Here is a 26,585-nt window from a genome sequence, read left to right as displayed (position 1 = left end):
ACTGCAACAGAAATAGAATTTTCCCATCCCTTGGAGTCTTCAGCTGGGAACAGAGTGTGGGCCTAGAAAATCTGATTTGAGCCCCAGTCCAGGTTATGTATGCAGGATTTATTTGGTCACATTGTGGTATGCTTTGTGTAGGAGGACGGCTTAAGCCATTGACATCTGGTGAGGTGCTGAGAAACCCTGGAAGGCCATACAGGATCAAAGCAGGCTTCTGCAAAAGGCAATTCAAACTGTAAAGGAAAAGCTTTCCACTAAAGCAGACACTTTAGAAAGCTTTACTCATGGAAGAAAAGAATCATAGAATGGCTTAGGTTGGAAGAGGCCTTAAAGCTCCCATCACCTGCTTTGGGTAGGGTTGACACACAGCAAAACCAAGAAGGAACTGGTGCCTTGGTTATTGTAAAGAGAGCAGTAATCTCTTACCTGTTCTGGGGGCATTTCACCAGGTAATGCTTCACTGTTAAAGAAAAGAAAGAGAGAAAATGTGGCTTCCCACCAACACAGTTTGTAAGTTACAAACGGACACTGCAGGTAGACCAGTGCTCCTGGGACTGCAGAGGTGTCAAGTGGTCACAGTGGGAGAGCAGCCAATCAGCACGATATATAGAGGATTAAAGTGCTGTCTGTCTCGAAGCTGTGTTTGGGAGAGGTAAATGTATCAAACAACAGAAACAATCTGCTGTGGAAGTACTGGGCAGCTCACATTCCAGTGGTCAGCCCAGCCAAGGGACGGCTTGCTTAGGAAAAGCACAGCAGGCCAGTAATTTTACTTTGAAGACTTCCCTTATGGTGCCTCTATTTATTTCCAGAAGCCCGAAATAAACCATTCTGCCACAGGAGCCACTGCCATTCATAATGCAGGCTAAGCTGCAGCCTCAGGCATACAGGGGTTGCCTCCTAGGATCGAACTGGAGGTCTAGACCAGCCAGACCCACCTCTGACAGCTCATGTGTGTGAACTGCCTAAATCCATCTGCTTCATACTGCTTTGAATCAGTAGCCTGGAGCAAGGGCAGCTTCCCTCCTGCAGCCTTTCAGGAGCCAGGGTTATTGAGATGCTCTTCCGTGGCTTTGTGGTTTCTGTGCTCTGCCCAAGCTGGATCATATGCTAAGCACAGAGAAAGGCAGGCAGGAGGAGAGCCTCTGGTTCTGCTGGTTAACCTGGGCCAACTTATTTCTCAGAAAGAAAAAAAGGGTGCACCCTGTGTAATGGAACATAGACACACACAAACACAAACACTGTCTCATAATTTTTTCAATTCTTACCAAATTACTCTCTTCTGTGTAAGAATTACAAATTACTTCTCTTTTACAATTACTTCTCTTCTGTGTACAGAATTTTTCACACTTTCTTACCTCAATTGTCCTATCCTAAGGAAGCTGCGTAGTCCCTTCTGGGCTGTATTTCAGACCTAAAGGAAAGGGGAACTGAGAGCACTGAGAACTGGGGCTAACACACCAGAGCCAAGTCTCTGTGTCTAGGCTAGCTAAGGCAGGATTTCCATCTATCTCTGCTATCTTCTTCAGGTGTACAGTTAGGACAGTAGGTCTGATCCATCAAGAGATACCATTTACACTGTTGGAATGCATTTGACAATTGCTAGGTATGCATGACTTTATTCTGCCCTAGAGCAAAAGCTCTCATCTTTTGATCCAAGGACTGTGAAGAGCAGACTTCTACCAAAGCCCAAGGGCTGTCTGCCTGGGGTGGGTGATTATTTTTGTGATGTTGGGACTGAGAAACTGTGAGGAACTTGGAGAGAAGGTGGGGGGAGAGTGGAGGAGAACTGTAGGTGTGTTCATGCTTTGTTTCAGGTGTGTTCCCCTGAGAGAGTGACTGGAGACAGTCAGAGAGAAGCCCTAATGGAAATACACCCAGCAGGTGGGGCAAGGAGGTAGTTTGGTTGCCCTAGGCCTCTGACATAGTTTTGAGGAAAACTGCAGAGCCAGGCTTCTCTTGAAAGAGGAGGAAGGTGATGGAAGCCATTGCTTCACCATGTTGGAGGAAGATGGAGGTACAGAGTGACAAGGATGGAAAGAAGGTAAGGTAACACTTTTTGAGGAGAGATGCTTTATTCTAACTGTCTGAATGAATCAGCACTGCTGTTTTCATTCTCTGCTGCTTAATGCTCTGGAAAATATCTGACCAGGTAGCCCTGGGTGAAAGGCTATATTATATGTATGTATCTATATATGTTGAATACTGAGTGTGTATATACATACATATATTTGCTATATATATAGGTGTTGAATACTGAGTCCATATCTGCTAAATTTTATTGTTACATTTCCATTGGAACCACATTTAATGCTGCCAGTGTTTTCTGGACAATGCTCAAAATCTAAATAAATTTTGGTTGTGTGCTATTTTTCAGATATTAGGGTAGGGACAAAATAATTTAGCAGCTCAGAAGAAATTGCTTTTTCCCTCTTGTACATACTTTTTGTACTCTGTATTACTTTTATATTTAGCTTCTGTTGGCTCATTGTGAAGAGAGATATTCTCCATGCTGCTCATTCACTTATGCCAGAGTGAATAAACATAAGCAGAAACAAAATCTAGCCCAATGTTGGCTAGAGGAAAAAAAAAAAAAGAGGATAAATCGGTGCTTGTGGCTGCAAGGTGACTCACCATGACCAACACACTTAACTGTGGGTACTCCCTTGGCACAAAACCTTTGTCATCACTTAACAGGGTAGGAAGAATAACACTGATCTTATTTCTTCCTCTTTGGCAAGCACTATTGCTGGGTTCGAACAGAACTTGAGTTACAGTACTGAGTGTACTACCGGGAAATCGGACCTGCAGCCTGAAACACAGCTGTGGTCAGGCAAGGGCTTCTGTAGAAATCAGTGTTCTGGTTTACGTGTCTTCTCCCTCGTGTATCTGACTCGCATATTCCTCTGTGGTACATGTGATGTGCTGAAGAAGCAACGAGTCATGATTCTCTTCTGTCGTTAACAGGGCGAATCACTAACCAAACTCTTTTTGTCAGAGCTTCTGTTTGGAAATGGCCCTTTGTTCTTTCAATTCTGCCAATGTGAGGTCTCTAAAACACACCATTCTGAAACAGAAATGAAAGCAGAGCTGCCACTGGTTACTCCACGGATCTGAAGTAGCAATTCTGATTCTAACAGGGCTGCTTTCAGGCAGGCTTAGCCTCTTTGAAAAACTGTCTCTGGGGAAAAAAATGAAATAGTAGTCCTTTGTCTTGGAAAACTATAGTAAAAATGCACATCTGAATAACAAAATGATACTTTAGGTTCAAAGCACACTAGGAATGAGTGCTAATAACAACCCTCATTTTCCCAAGTATGTTGACAGCCAGACAGGTAGGGATGAGGAAGTGGAATAAAAGAAAACCTCTAAACATGTCTGCAGAAACGCCATTCCTTCACAATTTTAGCTAGATCTTGTCAAAATGCAATTGAATAGTGCAGCAGCACTTAGTCTCCTTTGAAGGAAGTCCTAACAACCTCCAGCTCATGTTTATGAAAAGTGGAAAGGTTTTGCAAAGTCCAGTTCAAATTTAAAGTGAAATAGCTATTCAAAGGGAGCAAAATGCCTTTGTTCTAATTAACCTCTGGAGGAATCCAATTTTTTTCTGACAGTAATAAAGTGCTCTTTCCTACCTATGTACATGTATGTATGTATGTATACATATATATACAGCTTTCATTTAAATTCGAAGTAAGGAAATATTTTCCTTTCCTGCATTTTCTCCACACTCCTCCCCTCTCCCTCTTTGGTATGGGTTTTGCAGCCAGCAAGGAAGGATATTTTACTCACCTGTGCATCTCCTCTTGTTCAGAAGTGACTGACAGAGAATGACGAGTGTAAAAAGGAGAACACTGATGATTCCTATTGAGCACACAAACACTGCATACACATATAGATCTGAAAGGCAAGCACAGGGGAGGCTCAGTGCTGCAGCTGTATGTTTCATGCTTACAAGACAAAAAATGTTTCAGTCAACAAGACTGAAATAGAGCATGGCCTGAAAGAATTAGGGTAACTGTTCAGAAATAATTAACTCTCCTGAAATTTTCATACAATATCCTACTCAGCTTAAAATCTGGATGAAGTCTCCATGAACAGTAATAAGTGCATTGATGAGGGCTCGCTTTTGGGAAGAAGAGAGCTGGTTTGGTTTCTTTGTTTAATTTTCTTGTTGTAGTGGTGGTGGTTTGGTTTTATTTTGGTTTTGGTGGGGCTAACAAAAAACAGAGCAACTTCAGCTGGATTATTTCCCAGTTTAAACAGCTGTACTGATTTAAAAATAATAAAAAAAAAGAAAATACTGTTTAAAAGTGGCACTAGGGAGAGATGTGGGAGTGCTGAGTGAGGAAGAAGGAAGGAAGGAAGTCTGCAATTATTTTTTCGGTTGCAGTACTGGTTTGAAATTGTTGTCTGTATGTTTTCTTTATTTTTCAATCTACAGCATCAGACTCCCTTAATGGCTTTCAGTCATTTTCCATAGCACATTCTCACCTGAAGGGCCAGGAGTTCTACCATGGCACATCAAGACAGAGTATTTTGTTCAGAAGCAGAAGGCTTTGATGACTTATTCTGCTTTTACTAGAATTCTAAATAACACACTTCAAGGATGCTTTACCCATTAATGTCTTCAAACTTTGCCCTTAGCAAAGTATACTGGCTTCTTTCCTGCTTTACAGACAGGAAACCAAGCTTCAGAGGTCAAGTGTTATTGCAGAAAATAGCACTGCTGGAACAAGACCCCCTGACCTACAGCTCTGTGCTTTGTTTTCAGCGTATCCCCCATACACAGAACAATAGTGTCTGTAAGTTGTGGTTTAAACAGCAAGGCTCCCCATGGAATGGTGCGAGCAGAGACTGGTGTGCAGCAGAGCAGCATGGCTGTGAATACCGGGCTGCTGCATTGGTGTTGGCAGTGAGAGGAGGAGGAGGGAATCCCAGCTGAGTGTACGTTCTGGATTTCCAAATATCTTGGAGCAGATGTTTCATAATCTACAGAGAAAATACTGCTTGCCTTGAAACTCCAGGGAGCTTTAAGCATTTCTAAGGCCAGTGGGAACATACAGTGCTGAGTACCTCTTCAGACATGTCCAGCACCACTCTGAGTAAGGGTCTGCATTTGTATTTCACAATGAGCCAGGCATAGAATATTCCAGTGTTGACTGTAATAAAAATATAAGGAACTGAAACCTTCCATTCTCATTTTTCTAGCAGCTGGTACTCTCTGGGATGCCTTCTGAGGCACAGCGTGAGTTTGTATAGTGTGCAAAATCAGGCCCAATGGGAGCATTTCAGCTGTACTGCAGTGTTGGGCCACGCTAACATCTTGTATGCAACCAGCAGCAGTTAGATGCACCTTTACCTTCAAAAAACTTCCAAGCTTCATGTTTTTTCTTGTAAGTGGGATCATCAGAAGTTTTTGATGAAATCACTGGAAAAAAAAAACAACAGAGGACATAACAAGAAGTAAAAATACAGAGCATAAGGTGTTGGGACTGCTTGGAGTAAAGTCTGTTTTGCCTCACATGTCAGTGCACCAGATAGTAATTTAACTCACAGGATAATTAACTTTCAATGAAACACTTCAATTATAAAATAGTGTTATTGAAATATCTCCTATCAAATCTCATCTGGTTTGGTAGCCCCAACGAGGGCTACATGGCTTGTGAGATGGGATTCCTTCTGTCATCTCATGCTGCAAAGATGCAGCACGTGGCTCTTCAATCAGAAGTTAAATGCAGTGAAGGGGAAAGAAACACAGCTTTAAAGAGCCTAGATTTTAGAACAGTGGTGGCTACAGACTTGTAAGATCTGTAATGGCTTTGTGAGGGTGGTCTGAGTATGCCAGGGAAGGAGCTGCCATTAAAATTGTATGTGGCTATTTTTATTCCCACTCTCTGTTCTCAGTTACCCAGAACTACTACCTCCAGGGCTATAATTTGTGTGTCCATCCCAAAACAGGCTACTTCTCAGAAAGGAATTGAACAATTGTTGTTCAAAAGAGTAGGAATTTGTTTTATTTAAGAAAGCTTCCTAATGTTGTAGTCCATCTCTAAAGGGAAAAACAAAAACAAACTGGAAGAGTGACAGCTTTATTGAAGGACACAACTCTGAATATTTCCTGAGTACTGACTTCTAGCAAGACACATTAGGCACAGGTTTTTTTTAAAAACAGGAAAGTCACTCTGACAATGCTTGGCACTGAAGTGATCTCTGCAAACACACTAGCGACTTTGCAGCCACAGGAATGACTTTCCAGACCCTTGATTTTTGCCCAGCTTCCTTATTTCTCATGGATGTCCTTTGACAGATCGTCTCTTCCCTGCGATTCCTACAACAGCACCCAAATAATCCATCAAAGTGAGATGCTGCTTGTGAGTTCTTTCTTTTCCTGCTTCACTCAAAGGTTGGCTTCTGTATCCCACCTTTTAGAGATACACAGATAGGATACTTGCATATCTGAGCTGGGAAGCAGAACACTTCTTCATACTCAGTGTTCTTGGCTTAGCAGCAGAAACAGACTAGGTTAAACACTATAACTATATAAAGGGCTCTGTCACTGCCATATCAAAAACCTTTGCCTGCTGAGAGCAAAATAGTTTATGTTCTTCTCTGTAGAAATTCCTGTGCCTGTATTGTGGAGTTTTCCTGACATGTGAGAAGAAAGTTTGCATGCACGCAAGTCATACTAACTCAATTTTATAGCCTAGAGAAAGGGCTGACTGAATGGCTATGTTCTAATGCAGGTAACAGGGAAAATGGCAGCAGGATCTGCACAGACTTGTTCTCTCTGAAAGAGAAGCAGAACTGCAGAGCTCTGGGCAAAAGGATGAATGTCAGTGTCATAACAACTGTACAACCCAGTTCTAGAATCCAAATCCTCTGACTGCTGGATCACCATACAAACCCCTCTCTGCTCTCTTCAGCCTGTTTACGCATGCTGATTTTTTTAATGACATCAGATTAGATGATCTCATTTATGTTAATCCATGAATTCTTCTGTTATCCATCCTTCTAATACAATAGGAGTATGGTGATGTCCTTCAGGTTGCATCCAGGAGCAGTTCACAGGGCAAATTACTACAGAAAAGTATTCTACTGGAAAGGAAGTTAGTTAAGGTGTGTCCTGCAGGACTGTGATGTGTGGGGCCAACTCAGTGAAAATGGAACTACTTTCAGGTCTGATGAAATCTACTGTTTAGTTATGATTGTAAGCTCATCCAGAATATTTATTTTACATGTCTACTCAGCATCACATCAGTAGATTTTTGGCAAGCATTTTAGAATACATGCACTGGAAAATGGTCTTCTGTTCATTTTGGGGAAAAAAAAGGAAGTCTTGCATTCTTTTATTTTGCAACATTTTTACTTGGAGAAAGCATCACAAGCTACTAATATTCAAAAGAATTCAGGATCTGTCCTATAGGAAACTCACACACAAACTTTCCAACAAGACAGATTGTTGTGATCAACTCTTCTTGTTTGTGTTGTGCATGCCAACAGGATTTTAGTTGAACTGTCTAATTTCCTACTTGTCCTTCTACAGTCTCATCTCTTGGATCATAAACCACTTGAAATACATACTGCTCTTCCTAAGCCATGTGCAGCACTTGGTACAATGTACTTGAGGGATTACCCGACTGTAAATGACAGAGGGTGCTGCATATTGTTCTGGAAGCTACTCATTGTTCCGAGATTTCTCATAGGAAGGTGTTTACAATGGCTTTTTTTTTTCCTCAAATAAACTCTTTTTTTTTTTTCTTTTTTCTTTTTTCTTTTTTTTTTCTGGTGTTTTCTGTACTACAGTGAATATTACTAACTTGTTTTCAGGCTAATATTGACCAGATAAGACCAGGAAAAGAACAGATTCCCCGAACGAGAAGATGGGCAAAGGGGAAAAGGTCCACCCACCATAGTTTGGATTTAATATGTTGCATGGCTGGTGTAGGAGACACTTCTTGGTAACGAGAGGATGTGGATTTCTGTGGGGTTTACTACCAGGGCTTAATGGTTCATTTACGTGAATTGTTTGCTAAATTATTGTCAATACACATAAAGGGGCAAACTCAAATGAGGCATCTTGTCTGAAAAATGTATTCAGGTCCTGAAGAAGAAGGTAGATATGTAACTTATATTTTCACTGCCACCACTAAACAATAAGGAGCTATATAGCCTGTAACTCAGCCTTTTTCTTCACAACTCCAATGCGTTTGTCCACAAAGAATTAAGTTGCAAGAAAATACATTTGCAACCTCTTTATGTACTTACACAAATTCACACTAGCAAACAACAAAATGTGCATATGAATAAACAGCATTAGATACAACAGTCCCAGGCTTAATCCGTCAAGCTATTTTACTTGGGATGGTGCTATGCTTTGTGACTGATAAGGGCTCTGTGATGAACTGCCCTGGGCTTTTTCTGCTTTTGAAGATGCAGAAAGACTCTTCCTTCTGTGTTCCTCCTGCAGTTTTCTGTCTTATGCAGTGACCTCTTCTTCCTCTATGAACCAAGTGAGCAATATAAATGTTATTTCTGCATCCACTTGATGTGCAAGCTTGTATGAAATTTACAGGTGCTTTAGCAAAAAGATGTCATATTGAATTAGTGCATAATACAGCCACATTAAATGGAACAGAATGGTTGAAAAGACAGTAACTGTATTGTCTTTGAACACTGTTACCTTTGTTGATACAGCACAAGCAGTGCAATTGAAGTATCCAAGTGCTTTACGCAGTTTGTATTGCTCCTTTTGCTTTATCTTGGGTCTAGCTGTAAAATAACTAAATCCCTCTGCAATAGAAAGTGTAACTGATTATAGTATAAAATACAAAATGGGTTTGGAAGAAAATTTCCCTGAAAACCTCAAGTGCTACCACTGGGGAAACTGGAGATTTCATCACCACTCTGGAAAGTTGCCTTCCCTCCTGTGTGTAGCAAATCCTGTATAATCAGTGTGTTATCTGAATACTAGGACCCAAAGGTCCCCCTTCCTACCAGTTCCTTCATGACAGTGGTTGAATCTCTCATTTTAGCCAAATATGGAGGGGTAAAGGAGGAAGAGAGAAGGAGAGGAGGATGAGGAGGAGTGCCAGCTCCTAGGCAAGAGCAGGAGCAGCAGGGAAGAATAACTGCTGAGTGATAAGCAAGCTAATGCCTGAAGTCTGTAGAGCTAAATCACACATACAATAAAGTTTAATTTCATATCCCTGCATAGTTGTGAGACTAACAACTGTGCCTTGGCTCCAGCCACCCAACATGGGGCCAGTGCTCGTGAAATTTAATGATCTCCAGTGATGCAATATGGCTGAACTCAGGAGAGGCTGTGCTCCAGCATTTTTACTCCTCTCTACTTAAAAACAAAAGTGTGAAAGCAACAACAAAAATCAAAGATGAAACTGGTCATTCTTTCAACTGTGAAGTTAATGAATCCTCTATGAAGTTAATGTATCCTTGTCCCGTCTCCTAATGACTCCTCTCTCAGCTATAACTTTAGTACTGGGCACTTTCTCCTGTGGTATGTCCAGGAGCCCAAGTCACTGACATGGAGGGTCCCTGGGCACCTGCAAGTCAAGAACAAGTTACTTGTTTTACACTTGGAACTTTCCTTCAATGAAGGAAAAGTTCTGCAGACCCAGTAACAAAATTAGTTCAGTTTTTTTGTTCTTGTTGTTTAAAATTGATCCAAGTCTTTGTTACTAAAACAGAGTTTCAGCTTTGGATTGTTAGTGTCTTTTATCACTGCTAAAATCAACATAAAAAATCAACTAATTATGTTATGTTAATGCCGTGATTCCTTAAGGCAGATTTAAACATTGCTGATCAAAGTGAAGACATTATTTATCTCTTTTTTTTCAACACTGTTTCTCTTGTCCTTCCCATAGATTATAAATCCTATGAGACCTGAGTGCTCCCCATAGGAGATCACACACTCACAAAGATTATTTTTTACTGTTTCACTTGTCCTCCTGCTGTGTGTATAATCCAAAAAGGGATAGAGAAACATGAATGATGCCAATGAAGTTGGTACGGAGGAAATGTGCTTTGAATTTAGTCTACCAATGTAGACTCTACATAAATGTGCTTGAATCTGTCTGGAAAAACCTGTCCTTAGTGGGGCTCTCTCAAAGGAAAATTGTTTTCAGAAGAGAGTTAGGGCCATTTTCTCCAAAACACTAGTTAGATAAATGGGATTAGGTTTTCTTAGTTACAGAAATAACGTGTGGTCTAAACAAAGCAGTAAACTTAGCATCAGCATTAACAGCAAAAACTTCACGGAACACTATCTTCTCCTACAAGTTTTTGTCTGATTGCTCAGTTAACCTCTTGAATACCCAGGCCTATAGACCAAGCAGTCCCACTTGATTTTTAGTGTTATCTTCAGAGCTGGCTCTGTGTGAAATCAGCTTTTCTGTCTGTAAAACCACAAGAGAGGGCTTGTTTGCCAGCTAGCCCTAACAATACAACTGCTGACTCTACAAAGGAGTCTGTTCTTCAACATCCAGTTTCACCCATCTCTGAAAGTTCAGATCAGGTGGTGTTAGCTTTGAGATAAACCACCCCAAATAAAAGGCCTGTTTTCAAGTTGAGATCTGTAGTTCAAAATCCTCACTTGTTGCTGGCCATAACTTTATCTGAAGTTCAATACAAGCAGGCTGGTTACTTCTTTTCTAGCTCTGTTTTCTGTCTATAAATGGTATAATGATGCTAGAAATGCTCCTTGCAAACTGCTTCTAGACTGGAATTAAACGCAATGAACGTACCAAGAGGGACAAAACATAGACCTAAAATACACAGCTTCTATCTCTGTCTTGACTCCCTGTGTATTCGTTTGAAAATAAGTTAATTTCTCTCTATTTTATTTTGTATTTAAATAATAATGACAGTTGTTCATTCTCACTTGCAAAGTTATAGAGACCTGTACATGAATGTAAAAGAGTTTGAATTGCTTCTGTTTTGGCAAAACGCAAGGGAAATGAACTGTTTTCAACTAATCTACTAATTCCAACTCTTTACTTTCTACTACAGGCTGCATAATGTTTAAATTATTATGTGCAAGTAAGGAAGCAGAGTATTTGATTTTTCTTCTCATAGTCTCAAATAACACTAAAAAATCACTTCAAATGTCTTATGAATGAACTTGATAGAGAGGAAAGGAGGGATCATGGGACAAGGAAAACTGTAGCACTGTAATTGATGATTTCTCACCTCTTATTTCAGTAGCTGCTGTACCGTTTGACCAGGCTGTCCACTTATTCCTGTGTTTTCCAATTTCCTGAACTTTACATATATAATGTCCTTGATCTGTTTGCTGGAGGCTTAGAATAAGAAATTTGTACATAGTTCCATGTTTTTCTTTAAGAAGACGAAGTCTTTGCTTATGGAAATGATGAGTATAATTCCCATAATACTGGACAGACCCAAATTTGGTCATTTTGATCATCAGATACTCCTGGGTGGGTGACACAGCAAAGACCCACCGCACAGCCAGCAAATTGTCCGTCTTTCTCTTTTGAGAAATGTGGCAGTAAAGGGTAGCATTATCTCCCTCAGAGTACCGCACTGTTGGTCCTGGAGAAACCGTCACATTTAAAGCCTCACAAACATCTGTAAAGGAAAAAGAGACGGTGAGAATCCCATGTAGGCAGAGCAGCACCATAATCTCTCAGCACACAAGTCCACATCAGGTAAACAGATAGCATCATCAGTTCAGTGTGCAGCAACACAGTGAGCTTCTAGAATCTGATGTATTCTGAGAGATGGCAAGAGGACCTCCTTCAGTGAGTCTGCTCCAATATTCTTGTGTTCACTTATGAGACAGGGCTGAAGTAGACACTGTGGTGCTTTTACAGGCTCCCAATCACCCAAGGCTTTCGACAAGCCTTGTCTGAAGCTAGCTTGGAGCAAGAGCCCACAATATCCTTTGGCAATCTGTTCCATAACCAGCTTTTCTGGCAACATGCATCCTGCTGAGAATTTCCAAGCTAATTTGTTTTAATAGCCAGTTTATGTTCCTGTGCCAACTTTGTCTTTTAAGTTTAAATGCCATTTACTTCTTGACTCCAAATATCTAGTCTCTCAGCCTTCACTTTATTGAACTAAAGAAGCAGAGTTCTGTTAGTCTCTTACAAAGAAATGTTTCCCTTCCCTATCCACTTCCCTACTGAGTTAGTAACTTTCTGTGCTCTGGTTCCAGTTTCAATTTTGGTTTTATTGTGACGTTCTTGTTGCTGTTGTTGCTCTCTAACGTTCTGTGAAATAGCCAGTGTACACCCCAGGTGATTAGAAATACCTTGCATGTGTATCCCAGAACAATGTTGACCTTTTTCATTATATTTTGAGATTGATGGTTCATATTTAGGCAGAATAGAATGTTTTCCTTCCTTTGTCATTTGTGGTTCAGTTCCTAGTTTATCCAAGAAATTCCCCAAGTGCATGACTATCTTACTAAATTCTGCTCCACTTTTGTTTCTTGTTCCTCAGTCTTTCCTTCATGGTACTCCAATCATACAGTGACTTCATAAAGTCACAAGCAATGTGTACTTGTTTCTTTCTTGGACATTAGTTGTGCAAACTTTACACAATACTGTTTCCTAGATGGGTCACTGAAAGACTAGTAACCTCCCGTTATGTCAGTAAGTTCTCATATATGAGTAACTCCGCTCTTTAGAGTTCCTTATGTCCTCTGTTTTAACTAATACTCTTCTTGTCATAACCAAATGATCATCTGGATTAAATTTTTCAGATCTCCTTCTGACTGCAAATTTGATTTAATGACATTACTTGCATGACAAAATGTGACATGTGGTTATATTGAGACAGACAGTTGTTCCATTTTCCCATTAATTTCTGACTCATGTTCTTCTGTTTGTCATCACGAGCCTAGCTCAGACCAGTCATTTGTTTCTCTCCTTTCTTTTTACCAATAGTCCACATAGGTGAAGGTTAAAAGACATCCATAGCTGTTCATTAGCAGATTTTTATTTCCTGACCCTACTTATTCATGCTTAACCTCTTTTCTGAGGCATGGATTAAACATTCATTCTATTTCCTTCTCAATGTATGTTAAGAATGTATGTCTATTAGTCATATCACATACTGATCTATTTTTACCAGTTGCATATTGTGGCATTGTGTTCCCCAAATTATTTTTCTGATAGCAACCACTAGAGAGAAAAAACATATTTTAACAGGGAGTAATGTGCACTCCATGCAGTACACTCTGAGAAGCATGAAATATCCTCTAAGATATGAACATTAAGCTTCCAGTTATGTACTGAAATGCTAATGAGAATTGCAACTCTGGGAGATGGATTTTTTTAATTTCTGGACACTTTGCTAGCACTCAGCTAGGAACATTTTAACAAAGGGGATGAGCATTTTGGCAGACTCCTGGTTGACATCAGCTCCTAAAACACAAACATGTATTTATCCTCAAAATAAGCAAGTACTTCCATCTACTTCTGAAAGAGCATTGGAGTCAAAGACTTTGTGGCCCCTGAGAAGTTCTGAGGTGCAGAGATTAAATGTATCAATTTACTTAAATCCTCTGAATTAAAAAAGTTATATTGTGACTGTTTGAGAAAAGAACCTTCCGAAAGCTAATAGTATTATTCTTTGGGGTTGTTTGTTTTAATAGAAAGCATTACTGATGGGCGTGTTTTTTAAGATAGATGCTGCAGAATAGGCATCTTAGCCACATAGACTCTGTGAAAGAAAAAAAGTCGTATGATGAACGTTGTATGTTATTTTTTTAAACTTCTTTAAGAAAAAGAAAGCTAAGCATGATTTAAATTACTGCTGTAACTATCTGTGCGTGAAGTTTGTGTATGCAATTAATGTGAGCTCCAAATCAAGAGATAATTTATACAAAGCACACAGGAAGAATGGGATGTTGAAATCTAAAATGAAGTCTGAATACCACCACAGATTTCCAGGCATAAACCTTGACTTATTGCATGCTGGAGTTACAGGACCTTGGTGCTTTGTAGGCAGAAGTGAAAATAAGGTGGCTGCCTCTGCCATCAAAATGACATTCCATTTTTGAAGATTGTGCTGCTCAGGAAACAAGTTCAGAAGTATAGAATTTTTTGAAGTTGCTTATAATTGCACTGCAGAAGTTTAAGAAATCGATTATAAACATGTGGTTTGGGTAAATGCAAAACACAAGATTTTTCTACTGAAATTATGGATGTGTCATGAAAAACTGTAAAGGAAAACAATTATGTCACTTTCCTGATATGTGAACTTCTTGTTTGAGAAAGCTGGCTAGGATTAATTGTAGAATACTATCCCTAAATAAAAAGCAAAAGAATCGTTGCTTAATTTGAAACTAGGCAGAACACACTGCCAAAAAGTACTCCAGAGAAAATACAGAGGAATTCAGATATAGTGATGATGGAAGCCTCTGTGAGAAGATAAAGAAGCATTGTATGTGGCAGCTCTAATCCCTTTCTAGCTCTTTACACTCACACAAACATTGGTATTTTATACATAGGGTTTCTACTTTTCCTCAGGAGTTGTGCCCTTTTGTGAGGAAGTATCAAATTTTACTTCATCTTTCATGTAGCAAAGCTCATCTGCTGCAAAGGCCAGTTGCTTGAAGGCTTGTATGATCAGGGGAAACATATCTTTCTTCTGCAACTATCGATGTAGTAAAGGGAAGAGCTTTCAGAATTTCTGATGCTTTCTCTGTGACCTTTTCTCATTTTACATTGAGCAGAGTCAGGTGATGCTTGATACAAAACAGGAAAACTATCCATTGGACTCTATCCTCCCCCGTTGGAGGTGGAACAGTGGTGAATGGTTGGAGGAAAGAAGTCATTTACCTCTCATGTGGAAAGGAAAAGCCTTGTTCAGGGCTCCCACGCACTTGTGGAAGTTTGTTCTGTCTTTAACTGCTGCTGAATCAGCCCCAACATGAGGTTTGTCCTAGTACTGGGTTCTGTGCCAAGACAGGAGACTCCTCCGCCACTTGAGAGCAGGCTTCTGTGCCAATGCAGCACTGACTTCCTAGACTTCAGATTCCTGCTTTAAGTGAAGAATCACTGTCTTTCTGCCTTCCCAACATAACATGAGTTTAGTCCTACTTCTACTTGAGAAGGGAAACTACTTATAGAAAGGGAAGGAGAGTGGGTCAAACCTTGAGGATTCCTTTAAATATCTCTCTCCTATCAGCAACCAGCTCACTTAGTTGCCCCCATTCCAGTGTTTTAACTGTTTCTTTGGTACCTTCCATCTGCTTGTCTCACCACAGTCACAGAAGTGTAGCACTATAACTTAAATCCCATTCTGAAAAACCCTACTCTGAAAGTATTAGCTAGATTTGGACTTTGTTATCTGCCATATTTCTTAGCAAAATACATTCATGGCGCTGTCAGGAGTAAGGAGCTACAAGTTTAGCAGCTAGAAATCTGTACGTGCCAGGGCTGTCCCCACAGTCTGTGCTGGAACAGCAGCAGACCAACAGTCACGGAGGCTGCATGCTCGCTGGAAAACCCCAGCTCCTTCATTAGAGATGCTCACATGAGGGGTTGTTCCTGGACACTACTGCACCCTACCTGGATTTAGCATTATTAGCGTTATATAGGTTCCTCCTAATACTCCTTTTTCCATGGACACTAATAGACAGAATCTACAACCCAGCCTTCAGGGCTATGAGGACTTTTTCCTCAGTCCCTGCTGATATGTAGGGGACTACAGAGGCCTGCCATCAGGTTAGCTGCCTTCTCATCTTGGATTTGCGTGACCAGAGTCAGGTGGGGTGGCTTCTATTTGCCCTACCATTTGTTCTGTGAAGTGATATTACTGTCCAAGCTTGCTTTATTTTGGTTTCTATTAAGTAGTAAGAAGAGCAGATGAGCCAGGAAGAAGCAAAGCTCTTTGTTTAAATGAAAATAATTAGGAGCTGGCTAGAAAGTTCACCAAAAGGAACCAGCTGTTTTCAGTTGAATGGCTGTATGTGCAAGTTTCTCAAGTCAGAGGCTCCTTCTCTCGCAGTGCTTCTGCAGTGACTGAACTTGAACTGAACTTTTGCCTCTGCCATCTCCTGTCCAAGGCAGAAATCCAAAATCCAACTTTTATCACTATTGAATGAGAGAGATTTCCTCACCCTACTCATCCCCACTGTGCCCTGAAGTTCTGATCCAGAATCGTGTCCATTTTTACAGCTTCAGAATATAACCTCAGCCAAGACACATTAGATTTTGGAAGCATAAGGCTTGAGCAGAGGGTTGTTTTTAATAACAAGAGATCTGGGAGTTCTAGTCGTCTTTGCCTCAACTTTGTTTGCAGTTGTACGAACGCAGTCCCGCCTGACAAAGGAGGCGGTGGAGAAAGCTTTTCCAGCAGCTGCTGTACAGGCGTGGGGTTTCGCTCTGAACCCACGGCTGCGGGCGCTGCTGCCGCGGCGATGCGGGAGCAGCGGACGGGGGCGGCGGGTCCCGTCCTTTCCCTCTGAGCCGAGGCGCCCGCCGTGCCGTGCCGGGCTCCTGCCTGCTCCCCGAGACCGGGCGCTGCCCAGACCCTTCCCGGACCCCGCGGCGCCGGGGTCCCGCAGCGGCCGGAGGGAGGGGCTGCTGGCGCTGCCGCTTACCTGGGGCCGGGGCCGAGGCCAGCAGGGCGGCCAGCGCCGTGGCCAGGAGACGCATGGCCCGCGGGGCGCCGTGTCCTGTCCCTTTCCTCTCCGCCGAGCTGGCTGCCTCCTCTCCTCCCCGGCCTTTCGCCTCCTCCCCGGCCGATCTTTCCTTCTCCCCTTGACTTTCATCTCCTCCCCTTTCTCCTCCTTTTTTTCCGCTCTCTCCCTACCCTCCCTACTTGTTCGCTCTTCCCACCGTCCGGCCCCCTCCGGAACTCCCCTCCTCTTTTCCTCTTCTTATTCCCTTTTCCTTCCTACATGCCGAGCCCGCTGGGATGGCAAAGTATTAGTTGGGGCTGCGCTGTCTGCAGGCTTGGCAGTCCCTCCAAGCACGCACAACCTGCCCAAAGGACGTGGATCTGTGCAGACAGCAAGTGGGATGCTCCCCTTTCCATGCACAGAAAGCCTTTTTGTGAACAAGTGAGAGAACTTGTCATGGGACAAGGACAGCATCCTCCACTTTCCTGGAGGTGTCTGAAATTTTGCAGGCTCTGATTCCCATTCCTCATGCCCACTAATCTGCTGGAGCAGAACTGTTGTTTCCGGGAGATTCCAGTTAACAGCCAACCCCTAATTCAGCGGCTTTGCTGGTGGCAGCCTGGGGAGGAGGAATAGCCTTCAACAGGTATGGGTGGGGATGGATGCTAGAGGCTGTTTGCACACCTGCGCTACGACATCACAACTGGTGCTCTGGTGATGCAGCAGCTTGAGATGCATCACTCCAAGAGTACCATGCTTATTTTGCCAAATGGTGCAACACTCTAGGCAATAAGGAACCATTCAACCTAATACCTTTGTGAAGATAATCCAAAGGCGCTGACCAAATGCGTTTCTGGGCTCCTATACACAGCTATCACCACCTATAGCTGCTTGGTAGCTCTGTTCCAGGCCATATAGCGATAACTCTGGTAGAAAGGGATGTTTTCTTGCTTCAGCCTGTGTGCAGTCTAATAATCCATCCTATACCTCAGTGAGGATGGCATTCACAGTGAATGAGGCTTTGGTGATACTGTAGTCTCGTAAAGACCTGAAATCAACAAGAAAAATGTTTGCTAAAGGTTGCTGGTCACCATCTTGACTGGTATCGGAGGGCAGGAGTTAACTGTTTTTGCTGGAAAGATCTGTCCAGAATTTGTCCCAAAGAAGACAGAAAGTGAGGACTGCTGTTCTGCATCACTTGGAGGAGCTGTTTTGGTACATTTGACACTGTTTTCCAGCTGCTTTCTGTGTGAGGAAGGCTTGAGTTGTACTGAGGGGCTGTAAACTTAAGAGTTTTGGGTCTCTTAATGGGGAGACTGAAATGGCACTGGTGGGCAGGGGAGCAGCTGAACTGCTAAATCATTGTGCTGTGGCTGAAGATGGAGCATGATTACCACTTCCTTAATTATCCTAATCAGCACTTTCATTCTGTGATGGCTTCTGCATGGCATAAGGTGTACAACTCTGTTAGGGATGCTGGTACTTGGCAGCCTCCCCCTGCCATTCCCCTTTGTCTCTTTTGATGATTATCATTTGAAAGCCCACAAATCTCCAGAGACAGGGTCTTAATTCTTCTGTCAACAGCCATGATGGATCGTATCTGGTTTTAGTATTCATCTTGTGTGAATTGTGGATGATACAAACATATTGGCAGTCCTACTTGCATGGATAGAGCAATTAATAAGAATTTAGTTGCTCCACCCCTCTCCTAGGAATCCCTGAGGCAGAATAGTACGTCTCCTTTTATGCTCACAGAAAAATCAGCACATGCTTCATCTGATCTTTATGAGGCTGAACATTTCCTTTAATAGATGTGGAAGGAGGGAACTGTAGGTTCAAATCTACTTCTTTAACTCAGAAAAGGAAAATCCTATCAAAGAGAGAAACTAATTCAAAAAGAAGTGAGCAAATTCACAAAGAGCTGCACCAGCAGTTACTTATTTTGATAGTCCTAATGGAAGATCTAGTTGTGGACATCCCTGGAATGCTGACTGAAAGGTGAATTAGGGATGACTGATTTTCCATGCTCTTTACCAAAGCATTTGCTGTATGCCCTTGTTGCAAGAAAACTACTGGCTTGAATGGGCTTTCTAGCACTTCTTATATTGTTCTGCTTGTCATACTTCACCCCACATCATAAATTCCTTCAGTCTACAAATCTTTTAAGGGTGTATGCAAAATACTGATGTAAAGACACCAACAAGGTATACCTAAGCTCTCCTATGGATACCTGAGCCTAGGTAGCCTAAAAGTGCACTGTGAGAATCAGCCTCAATCAATATCTGTCTTTCTGCAACCACCCATTATCAGTGGCGCTAGATTCTTCTAATTGCATCAAGAACCCTAATGAGCTGAGAGATGAGCTGCATCAGTGGGTGAGAAGACTTACTGTAATGAGTTTGCCTGTGGTTCAACATAGGCAGAAGTCAGAGGCCCACCTGGGCTTCTCCAGTCTTATGTGCCTGCGAGCTCACTGAAATGTGTTCCCTCTGTTTTGCAGCTTGCATTCTCTGGATGTGCGTTGTGGTATTTCTTTATTGAGTAGAGCATTTAGTTGGTTTCTCCTCCTCTGAAACACTTTTGTTAATATAACAGCATGAGAAGTGCTCCTTATTCTTAAAGAGCTGTTTCTTTTAAATTTCTGAAAGCACTTTTAGAAGTGGTTCAAGTTGAAACTCTTTTCTACTTGTCATGACTTAAACAAACATAGGTAATGCTGACATTGTATGTCTTTTACCAAGAGTGAGCTTTGGTCAGCTGGAAGCAGGACCTGTGAGCCTCTCTGTTGCCACTGATGTGCATTTCAGATGCATCTGTTGGGCAGTATAGCACTTTACATACTTAATAAGCCTATTACCATTGTTTTTGGATGTACTTCTGGGCAAGACAGCACTAGTCAGGCTGGCAAATAATGAGGAAACACAGACCATTGCCCCCACCATCTTCTCAGATTTGCTGCTGACTTCAGGGATGCTTTGACTCAAGTTGGCCCCAGCTCTGGGCTGCAGTTGGGTGATCTGTGAACTTCTTCTGACTGGATTGGAAGGGGCTGTGAAGGGACTGTAAATACTTTGGCAGCTTGGATGAAAGGCTGCAACTGTATGGTTTGCATTATTTCACTGCTAAAGTCTTTCACTCCTTCAACCCATTATGCTGCATTGTAAAACTTACTCTTCTGCTTTTATAAAATGTTTTCTCCAGATTGTCTGTGCTGCTGACCTGATAGGGTCACGATCTGTGCACCAGAGATCTCAGAGGCCTCAGGAGTGTGCAGTGTAATTCCTGCAGGGCTGTGTCAGCCCATGCACCTTCCCAGCTCTGCTGGACATGTGCTGACACAGGCAAGCAGGGCCTCTGCCCCACAGGATACTGCTTCCTCAGCGATGCAACCCAGTTTCCTGTCAGGACAGGCCTGCTGGGAGGAGGAAAGTGCCTGCTCAGCACTCTGGAGCAGCTGATGCAGGTCAGGGCTCCTCTTCTCATGGAGCCTAGAGCCCTCTGCCAATGGAGCAGAGTTGGTGGGGGCTCATGCTTGAGGTGAGCTCTGCTGGGCAAGTTGCTCCTCCATGCATAGCCACAGTCAGGGGACGTAGCCACAGCCTCCTGCTTTCTACCATCCCATAGGTTTTGCAAACATGCCCATTCTCTGCCTCCCACACCTCATGCATGATGCTCCCTGCCTGCCCAAACCTTCCAGTGAAGGCAGTTACAGCCAGGTCTTAAGAATCTAGCAGCAGGTAAGTCCATGGCCCAGGGAATCCTAATTACAAATGAATGTTTAGTGATTAGAGATGGAGAAAATCCAGACCTGTTCAGTGTTGCCAAGTATGGAGGGAACTTGGATCTGAATCCAGATTTTCCCATCCCTTTAATGGGCAAAATTAACTTTAGATTTTAACAGTCCAAAGCTGTAGAATAACTTTGCCTGGGATTAAAAATTCTACCCTGGTACTTTTCCCTGGCTACGGTGTAGGCTGGTGTTTGGGAAATACAGTTTTGGTTCGCAGCTGTTGGTGTGCATGGACAATACAGACACTGCATAAGGACTTTAACTTCCCCCTTCTCTTTTGGATTTATGAATGCTGCTGATGTACCTGGGCAGGTTCTGATAGTTTTGTGGGATGTTTCCTGGATAAATGAAATCCTATTCGGAGAACTGATGCTGCAACAAGTTACTCAAAGCCCCTTCCAGCCAAGCATTCAAGGCCAGGATGAACGAGCTTTGATCAACCTGGTCTATTGGGAGACCAAAGTTCCAACCTGGGTGGTTGGAACTAGATGATCTTATCTTAAAGGTCCCTTCCAACCCCCACCAATTCTATGATTCTATGATTTTCCATTTTATCTTTCTTTAAATGAGAGTACATTACTGAGTCCGGGAAACTTGCTTCTGCTACTACTTTTATGATTGATTGCATTTGGGTTTGCATAAGAAGAGAGGATATTTATTATGGGTTTTTCAGGTCTTGTTTTAAGTTTGATCATAACAATTTGAAGGGCACTGCTAAACCTGCAAAAATGAGATTTGTCGATGTTTCACAAGTGCTAAGAGCTTCCATCATATGAGACAGCCTCTGTATTTTCTACTTCTTCACAGGTAAGCAAGTTGCTGAAATCTGACTTAGTCTTATTGTGTCTTACTATGCATCATCATGCGCAAAGGCATAATCTTGGCTTCATATAGCAGTAGACAGCAGTGTCATTAAGGCTCCCTAAGAAAATCTATTGCAGTTCCATCTCTGTACTCTAAATATATAAAAATGCAGATGTTAGCTGTCCTTACAGGCAGTAGGTGAGCACATGTCATGCTAAGATAGATTTCAGAGCCTCTTCAGTACATTAATAGGTTTTGGCTACGCACTCATTAGGCACGTGTCCCAGCTAAAACATTCTTCCTGCTTTTCTCCAAACTGCCCACTGGGAGCCTGCTCATCCCAGTTTGCCTGGCTTCAAGAGGTGCAGACTCCAGAGCTGCATGGTGAAGTTTTGGTTCGTCTGCCTCCCCAGTAAGTGACGTAAGTGACGTGACTGAGTCTGGTGGAGTGTGACCTGGTGTGTCGGTGATATCTGCTGCCTCGTGGGATTTGCTCTGTGCCTTCTGCACACCCTGTGCTAGCAACATTGGATCTTTACTGTAAGAGATGTCTTGTGACCTCTTTATCACATGGAAGGGGGTAAGAAGGGCTCTCACAGTACAGAGCAGTGTTCCACCCAGCTCAGTGCCCTCTTTCTGACTCTGGCTGTCAGCAAATGCTTGGAGAAGAGTAGCATGGTCAGAGCAGGCACACAGGAGACTTTCCCAGCTTCAAATGATTTGCAGCACTTACTTTCTTGGCAAGATGTTGTGTCAACATCAAGAAAGATAAGGTGTGCCAGTGTACTCCTCCTCCCTGACCAGGGTCATGCTGGATGTGGCCTTGGTAGCAGTAAAGCACAATGCTTGTGGAGGGAAAGCTTTCTGAGATTAAAATAGAACTTAGAAGAGGCACTGAGCCCACATGGAGACTCTCAAACAGCCACTGCTCTCAACTGGTGCTACACAGCTTGCATGGCAAATCACACCAACAAAAGCAGTGAACTCATATCAGAACGTACAGTGTTCATGTCTAGCATTTGTCTGATTATATCTGGATTTATTATCCATTATCCAAACATTCCACATCCTCTGCAACAAATTTCCCATATTATTAAATTTAACCAGGATGAATCTTAAGAATAAAGGTCTCCACATCAGTTCTGTAGCCTGATAGCTGCTGCTCAGGCCAGAAATACCACAATAAGTGCTCCCTTGGCCTGCTCCTGGCATTTCTGATCTGTCCTTATCCCTCCACTCGCTGAGGATGGAAGTTGGAGTTGGTGTCCAGGAAATAAATGGCTGTGAAATGCTGGTTTTACATAAGGTGAATAATGAAGAGGTAGATGAGATGAAAACCAAAATGGCTCAAGTATTGCTTCTAACTGATACCACACTTTTTTCCCTATGTTTTAGTTACTATTCTTCCTACCTAAAAACCTATGAAACGTTGAGAATCTGCCTCTTCCAAGAAGTCTGGAAAATTGGCTGTGAAACTCATACTCTAACAAATGGAACCACTGTGACTTTAGAAACTGCTACCTCAGTTTTGGAAAGACCTGAAGCTCACAGCTAGGAAAAAAAAATGCATTATTCAAGGAAGATCACAGCTCTAGTGAACATGGCCTGTGAGGAAATGCTGCAGAGTTGGATTTCTCAGTGGAGACTGGGAGGTATACTAAATCTTTGGGTATTTTGGGGCTCTTGCAATAAGAGGGAGTAAACAACCCTTCACATTCACTGACAGTAAAATGAGAAAATATGGATCTAAATTGCAGGAAGGAACATTAGATAGCAGAAAATGTTTTCTAACCATGAGCTTAGGGGCCCCCTTCTTATGGGAGATTTTAGATGTAGATTATGCAAACATCTGTCAGAAATTGTTTAAGGTTGGCCAAGCAGCTCTTCAGAAGGATGTTGAACTAAATGAGATCTAGAGAGCTTTATTAGCCTCTTCTTCTTTGATATCATCTCACTTTCTCTATATGTTTTCTCCCTTATAATACTGAATCCTTGAACATACAATAGAAAAGGCACTTCAGCTCTTCACATCCCAAGGAATAACAAGGTACCTTTCCCCATTCAGACACAGATAGCACCTTGCTCCTTATCTCCATTTTCTACCATCGCCTCCTAGACTCTCCTGCGTTTCTGCTTTTATTAGATTTGGATAATAAATCATGTATTTCTGTTTTGCATTTTTTAAAACATTCCAGCCTGGAAGCAAAGTACCCACACACGTACCCACAGCATGGTTTGTTGTCAGAAAAGCAGGGAATCCTTCTCTAACCTCAGGAATGTCCCTGGAAGATGTGCTTGCCTTTTGCTCTCTCATCAAGAATGATGTTGCTACACTTTGGCAGCTGCTAACTTCAAAACAAATTCTCTGTACTTTAAATCAGAAGAAAAACCATACTGTCTCTTAAAGAAATCTCTCAGTAAAGATCTTTATCAGGGATAGCTCAAGCCCATACAAATTTTGCATGCTATCTGCAGTTGAGTAGTGGCCAAATTTGGGCTTCTGAGCTTCAGGAGGAATTACAGAGGAGGCACGTGCTTACGTTTTCCATTGAGCAGTGAAATACTGAAGGAATCCCATCCAGCTATTCAGAAGGCACATGAACTGCTGAAAAAATTACCTTGCTTGTGTTTCTACAGTGATTGCTTTGAAGAATTTTTGGCACAGCTTTGAATAAACAAAACAATTGACTTTTATGCACTTCAAATATTGAACGTTTTAAGGTATAGTCTTTTGTGTGTTGTAGACGGGGGTGTATAGTATCTGCTCTTAAGATAAAAATAAAATGCTGTAGTAAGGCATCTCCTTCACATAGCTATTAGTTGCTGAATATCGTGTTCTTCACCATCTTTCCTTTAAAGGTAAAAATAAGGAGGAAAATAATTTCTTTATCTTTCCTTTTTCAAAGTACATAAATTTAGGTGCTATTTGTTAAATGATTCTTTGCAGAGAACATGAGAGAAGCCACATTTTGCAAACTGAACATACCGTTTGCTTGGATAAATCCCTTAACCAAACATATTTTTCTTAGTAATGTTGTGGCCACTTGGATAAGATATAGGGTTGCCACGTCATAAAACTAGCTTGCATTTTTTCAGTCTCAAAAATAATCTTTCATAAACTTTGAAATTTGGAGTACATATTGAAAATAAAAAAGAACCCAATCGCTTTTCCTTGCTTTCTTTTCCTCATATGACAAAACAACGAAAGATCCTCATGTACCATAGAGAAGAGAACTGCCTCAGCAGTAGGCTGTAGAAAGTTACTCAAATACTGACAATGCCTGGGGGAAGAGGGGACATCTTGTCTGAGCCAACACAGTGATTGTAATGTGATGAAGCTAGCTCTCTTTTGGCTGTGTTCTCCTGGTTGCTGGCTCCATGGCTACATGAAACAATGTCTGTGCAGGGCAACAGGGACGTGGGCAGAATCAAAAGCAAGCATCTGCAGAATTCCTCTGTGCAAATACAAAAGGAGGCTTTCCTCTGCACTCTCTAAATGATAGAAAACCTGTATGAATGATTCTCTACTACTTGGTTAAGACACTTCTGAACTCTAGATTATTCCCTGGAAGTGTGACAATTGATTATTTTTTTTTCCCCACCTATGAAGAGATTAGAAGTTTCTTGTGTTGATTTTAAGTCAGATTTTGGCAAAGCTCTTGGTTTTCAAACAGATGCCTAATATTTGCTCAGACAGAAAAGAAAACAACTCCTGTTGGAGAGGCCATGCATAGAATATTTTTGTTCTGATTGTTACAGTCTGTCAAAGTTATTAATAGTAGAAGTGGAGGGTTGTGATGGAAATTGCTGAAGGAAGGTGCCATAAGCAATGGCTGAGTGCAGTGACAAGCAATATGTCAGTCTGAACTTAAAATGTGGAAGTATTAAAAGGTCAGATATGAAACTTTGGGTAAATGCCAGTAAATGTTACACAGCAGTGCTGAGAGCAGCAGAAGAGCTGATACACTTGAGCTCATGCACATAGGCCAGTAGTTATCCACAGCCTTACATCTCTGTTGACTGGTAGTTTTCACAGCAGGATGAAGGCATTTGCTGACATTTTGAGAGTTTGGGGACAGAAGAGTGCCATTTGCTGATTTGCCACCATAGTGATTTACAACGTACTTGATAAAATGGTCCATGACTGTACTTCATAATCTTTTTTATTTTGTGGATCTGACAGGAGAAAATAGAAGAGTGTCAGAGGGTGAAACTTATAATGCCTATATACATGCCTCATTTTTTGGTTAAAATACTTCAGGCTCTCCAAATTAATATTTCCTTGGTTAGGATAAGGATTGCTTGGTAAATATAGCCAATACCTCTCTGTAGCATTCTATAAGTTTGTGGGAGTACATTTAAAAGTGTGTGTGTGCCTGCGTGGCCATGCAGACACAACCAGAGAGAGGCAGGATTTGGCTCCTTCACTGGGATTCACAACACACAACATGCTGATCTTATATACAAAGTCGTGTCTGAACCTGCAGAACTTCTAGTATTGAAGAGGGCAGGTAAGTGAAAGCACCTGAATTCTGCCTGGTTGACTCATGAAATTTGTTAATAGCTTATTGAATATCTGCCATGATTCCATGGTCTGATTTATTTGTATTTTGAAGAGATGCCTCTCTGACTGTTGGTGCAAAAGCAGTTAATGATTTAACTGAAAAGTTAGCTGCAGTGTAAAATGACCAATACAAATAACCATAATATGGGCCGTGGCACACACAAGTGGTTTTCAAAAAGGAATGTGTTTGAACATCACTCTAAAGAAAGAGATTGTAGGGGAAAAAGGGAAGCATGATACTATTTTTTTTTTAAAGTCACAGCACACAGTGCAGGCTCCAGAATGTTCCGTAATTGTTTGTGGCCTATCCCCAGGATAAGGAAATATTATCATTAAGAAGAAGTAATTTGAGTGAAGCCACAGATCATAGCATTCCTCTTTAGCAGTTGCAAATGCGTACCATCAAAACACAGGTTTCCAATAATGCACAGAGACTTTTTCTGATTTTTTGAACAGTTAGCATGTAAAAACTATACTTGCCTTCTCCGACACTGAACTTAGGAAAGTAAATAAAACTAAAACATACTTAAAGTACTGACTCACAGAAAACGTTATATATAAAAGGCATATGTTATATTAGTCATTGTGATTAAAATAATGCACACATCTGTTTTACGATGAAATGTGAGCGATGTGCCACTAATTACTTGCATCTGTAGTTCTTTCTAGCTAGGATATTTCCTTTTTTAAATGCTGCACATTCTATGGATTAATAAAACGTGCAAAAGCACATTTAAAATTTAAATTTAAAAATGATGATTCCCTGAGCCATACTATGATTTCTGTTGTATCAGCATGTGTTCAGGGAT

At 41.7% G+C, this 26,585-nt stretch overlaps 1 protein-coding gene across 2 annotated transcripts in view; it reads right to left on the bottom strand.

Moving 5' to 3' along the window:
* The window catches only part of VSTM4 (V-set and transmembrane domain containing 4), a 32,311-nt gene extending 15,659 nt beyond the window's left edge, over positions 1-16,652 (bottom strand). The window contains exons 1-5 of one of the 2 annotated variants that reach the window (XM_042818793.1): positions 16,598-16,652; positions 11,212-11,610; positions 5,366-5,434; positions 3,796-3,903; positions 430-463 (exon numbers count right to left, since the gene is read on the bottom strand). In XM_042818793.1, coding sequence (XP_042674727.1) covers positions 430-463; positions 3,796-3,903; positions 5,366-5,434; positions 11,212-11,610; positions 16,598-16,652 — 665 coding nt within the window. The remainder of the gene's footprint in view (positions 1-429; positions 464-3,795; positions 3,904-5,365; positions 5,435-11,211; positions 11,611-16,597) is intronic. The other variant, XM_042818794.1, reaches the window with a different exon arrangement.
* Between the last annotated feature and the right edge of the window lie 9,933 nt (positions 16,653-26,585).

Source organism: Centrocercus urophasianus, unplaced genomic scaffold (genome assembly GCF_019232065.1).
Source record: "Centrocercus urophasianus isolate 14NV4802_14NV808 unplaced genomic scaffold, USGS_Curo_1.0 seq_17, whole genome shotgun sequence".
NCBI lineage: Eukaryota > Metazoa > Chordata > Aves > Galliformes > Phasianidae > Centrocercus > Centrocercus urophasianus.
Note: the sequence above shows the minus strand (reverse complement) of the source record. Positions and strands in the feature narration are given on the sequence as shown.